The sequence below is a fragment of the Alexandromys fortis genome, unplaced genomic scaffold, assembly GCF_014885135.2.
Source record: "Alexandromys fortis isolate MF-2015 unplaced genomic scaffold, M_Fortis_MF-2015_v1.1 scaffold_51, whole genome shotgun sequence".
Lineage (NCBI taxonomy): Eukaryota > Metazoa > Chordata > Mammalia > Rodentia > Cricetidae > Alexandromys > Alexandromys fortis.
In genome coordinates, this window is record NW_026067925.1 from 2,657,082 (window position 1) to 2,658,960 (window position 1,879).

Here is a 1,879-nt window from a genome sequence, read left to right on the forward strand (position 1 = left end):
GAAAATTCATATGTCTTGTTGAATTTTGATAATTGGGAGTGACGTTCATGAGACGGAAGGTGAATATTAAGATTTTGAGCTCATCAAGTTGAGCACAGTGACCAGAGCAAGAAATCCTGTCTTATTCTTTCAGGTATCCTAGGAGGAAAAGCAGAGGAGGGATGTGGGCTTTGAGATACGGTGGTTTTGCCAAAATTTTGGAATATCTGGCCCCTTGGATTGAACCTGGTCTAGGACTTGCTTACACAAAGGGCAGTGTCTTTTATTTTCTTCCTTTACCTAGCAAACTCCCTCGGAGAGCATTTTTCAGAGCTGATTGCACAGCACGGTTTCTCAGACTATAAACAATAGGATTGAGGAGAGGAGTTGCCACAGTGTAGGTGACAGCAATAAGCTGGTCCCTCTCAAGAGAGTAGCTGGCTTTGGGCCTCAGGTACATGAAGGAGGCACAGCCATAGTGAATAACGACCACCGTGAGATGTGAGGCACAAGTAGAGAAAGCTTTCCTCCGCCCGTCCGCGGAAGGGATCCTCAGGATTGCCACCAGAATGTAGGCATAGGAGACGGTAATTAAGAAGAAGGAAACCAAGAGAACCAGCAGGCTGAGGATGAGGATTCCCAGCTCGCTTAGTCTTGTATCCCCACAGGCGAGGCTTAGCACCGGGGGTGTATCACAGAAAAAGTGCTGGATCTCATGGGAGCTACAGAACGAGAGGCGAAAAATGACTAGTGTCATTCCTAGTCCAAAAAGGTATCCACTCAAGAAGGAGGTGCCCACTAGCTGGGCACAGAGGGTGGGGTTCATACGGCTGGCATAATGTAGCGGGGCACAAATGGCCACATACCTGTCAAAGCCCATAACAGACAGGAGGAAGCAGTTGGTACAAGCCCAGGAAGCAGAGAAAAACATCTGGGTAGCACATCCCATAAAGGATATAGCCTGTCCCCCCATAACCAGACCAGAGAGCATCCTCGGGATGATTCCCAATGTGTAACAGGTCTCAGAGAAGGACAGGAAAGAAAGGAAGAGATACATGGGTGTGTGCAGATGGCTGTCCAGCCTGATCACTATGATGATGAAGATGTTGCTGGTGATGGTGACAAGATACAAAGAGAGGAATAAGACAAACAGCAGAAGTTGAAGGTCCCCAAAGCTAGAGAAGCCCAGGAAGACAAAGCCCCTCCAGCAGGTGGCATTGTTCTGTGCCATTCTGATTGATGGTCCTGCTAATTCTGTTGATTTCTTCCACCATGCCAGAAGATGTTTGGCCTCTTTAGATGCAGGTGAGATGGATTCTTTCCTCTCTGTGCCTATAGGGGACACACACACAAAAGAATCTCTGATTTATACTGTAATTAAACTTTAGAAAAATATGTACTGCATTAGACACAAGCATATGTAGGTACAGCCTATACATGTCTGTGTATGTTATGGATAACCAATCATTACATTCAAATTAACATAAAATCCTATATGTCTAAGTACATTTAGGCAAATATAGGAAAACACACACATATATGTACTTCACACTCAAACTATGTTATACCTCTTCAATTAATTACCACACTGCTAATAAGTTGTCCTTTTTTGTAATGAATGCACATGTATTCACATATAGCCAAGTTTGAAAATACATGCACCTTGTATTCATTCATCCTGACCTTCTACCTGGGAATATACATTTAGACAAACACAAATACTTTGCCTACTAAAATGTACAGTAAAGGGGAAAGGATTTTAAATGTTCCTTATATTCAGCAAGAAAGGTTAACAGAGGTAACTTTTTTGAGGTCAAAGCAAAGCAGAACTAGAGAACAGATTTTCTGTTTTATACTTCAACATTGCTATCTCACACAATGATTGATCTCTTCAGACACT

At 43.2% G+C, this 1,879-nt stretch overlaps 1 protein-coding gene across 1 annotated transcript; it reads right to left on the bottom strand.

Annotated features, from left to right (window-relative positions):
- Positions 1–262: 262 nt before the first annotated feature.
- Or10z1 (olfactory receptor family 10 subfamily Z member 1) lies at positions 263–1,210 on the bottom strand. Its single transcript, XM_050142802.1, has one exon. It carries the CDS (start codon positions 1,208–1,210, stop codon positions 263–265), a length of 948 nt encoding a protein of 315 aa, XP_049998759.1.
- Positions 1,211–1,879: the final 669 nt, after the last annotated feature.

Excerpts from the sequence above, each read along its gene's own strand:
- Or10z1 (XM_050142802.1), bottom strand. The coding sequence starts at position 1,210 with ATGGCACAGAACAATGCCACCTGCTGGAGGGGCTTTGTCTTCCTGGGC.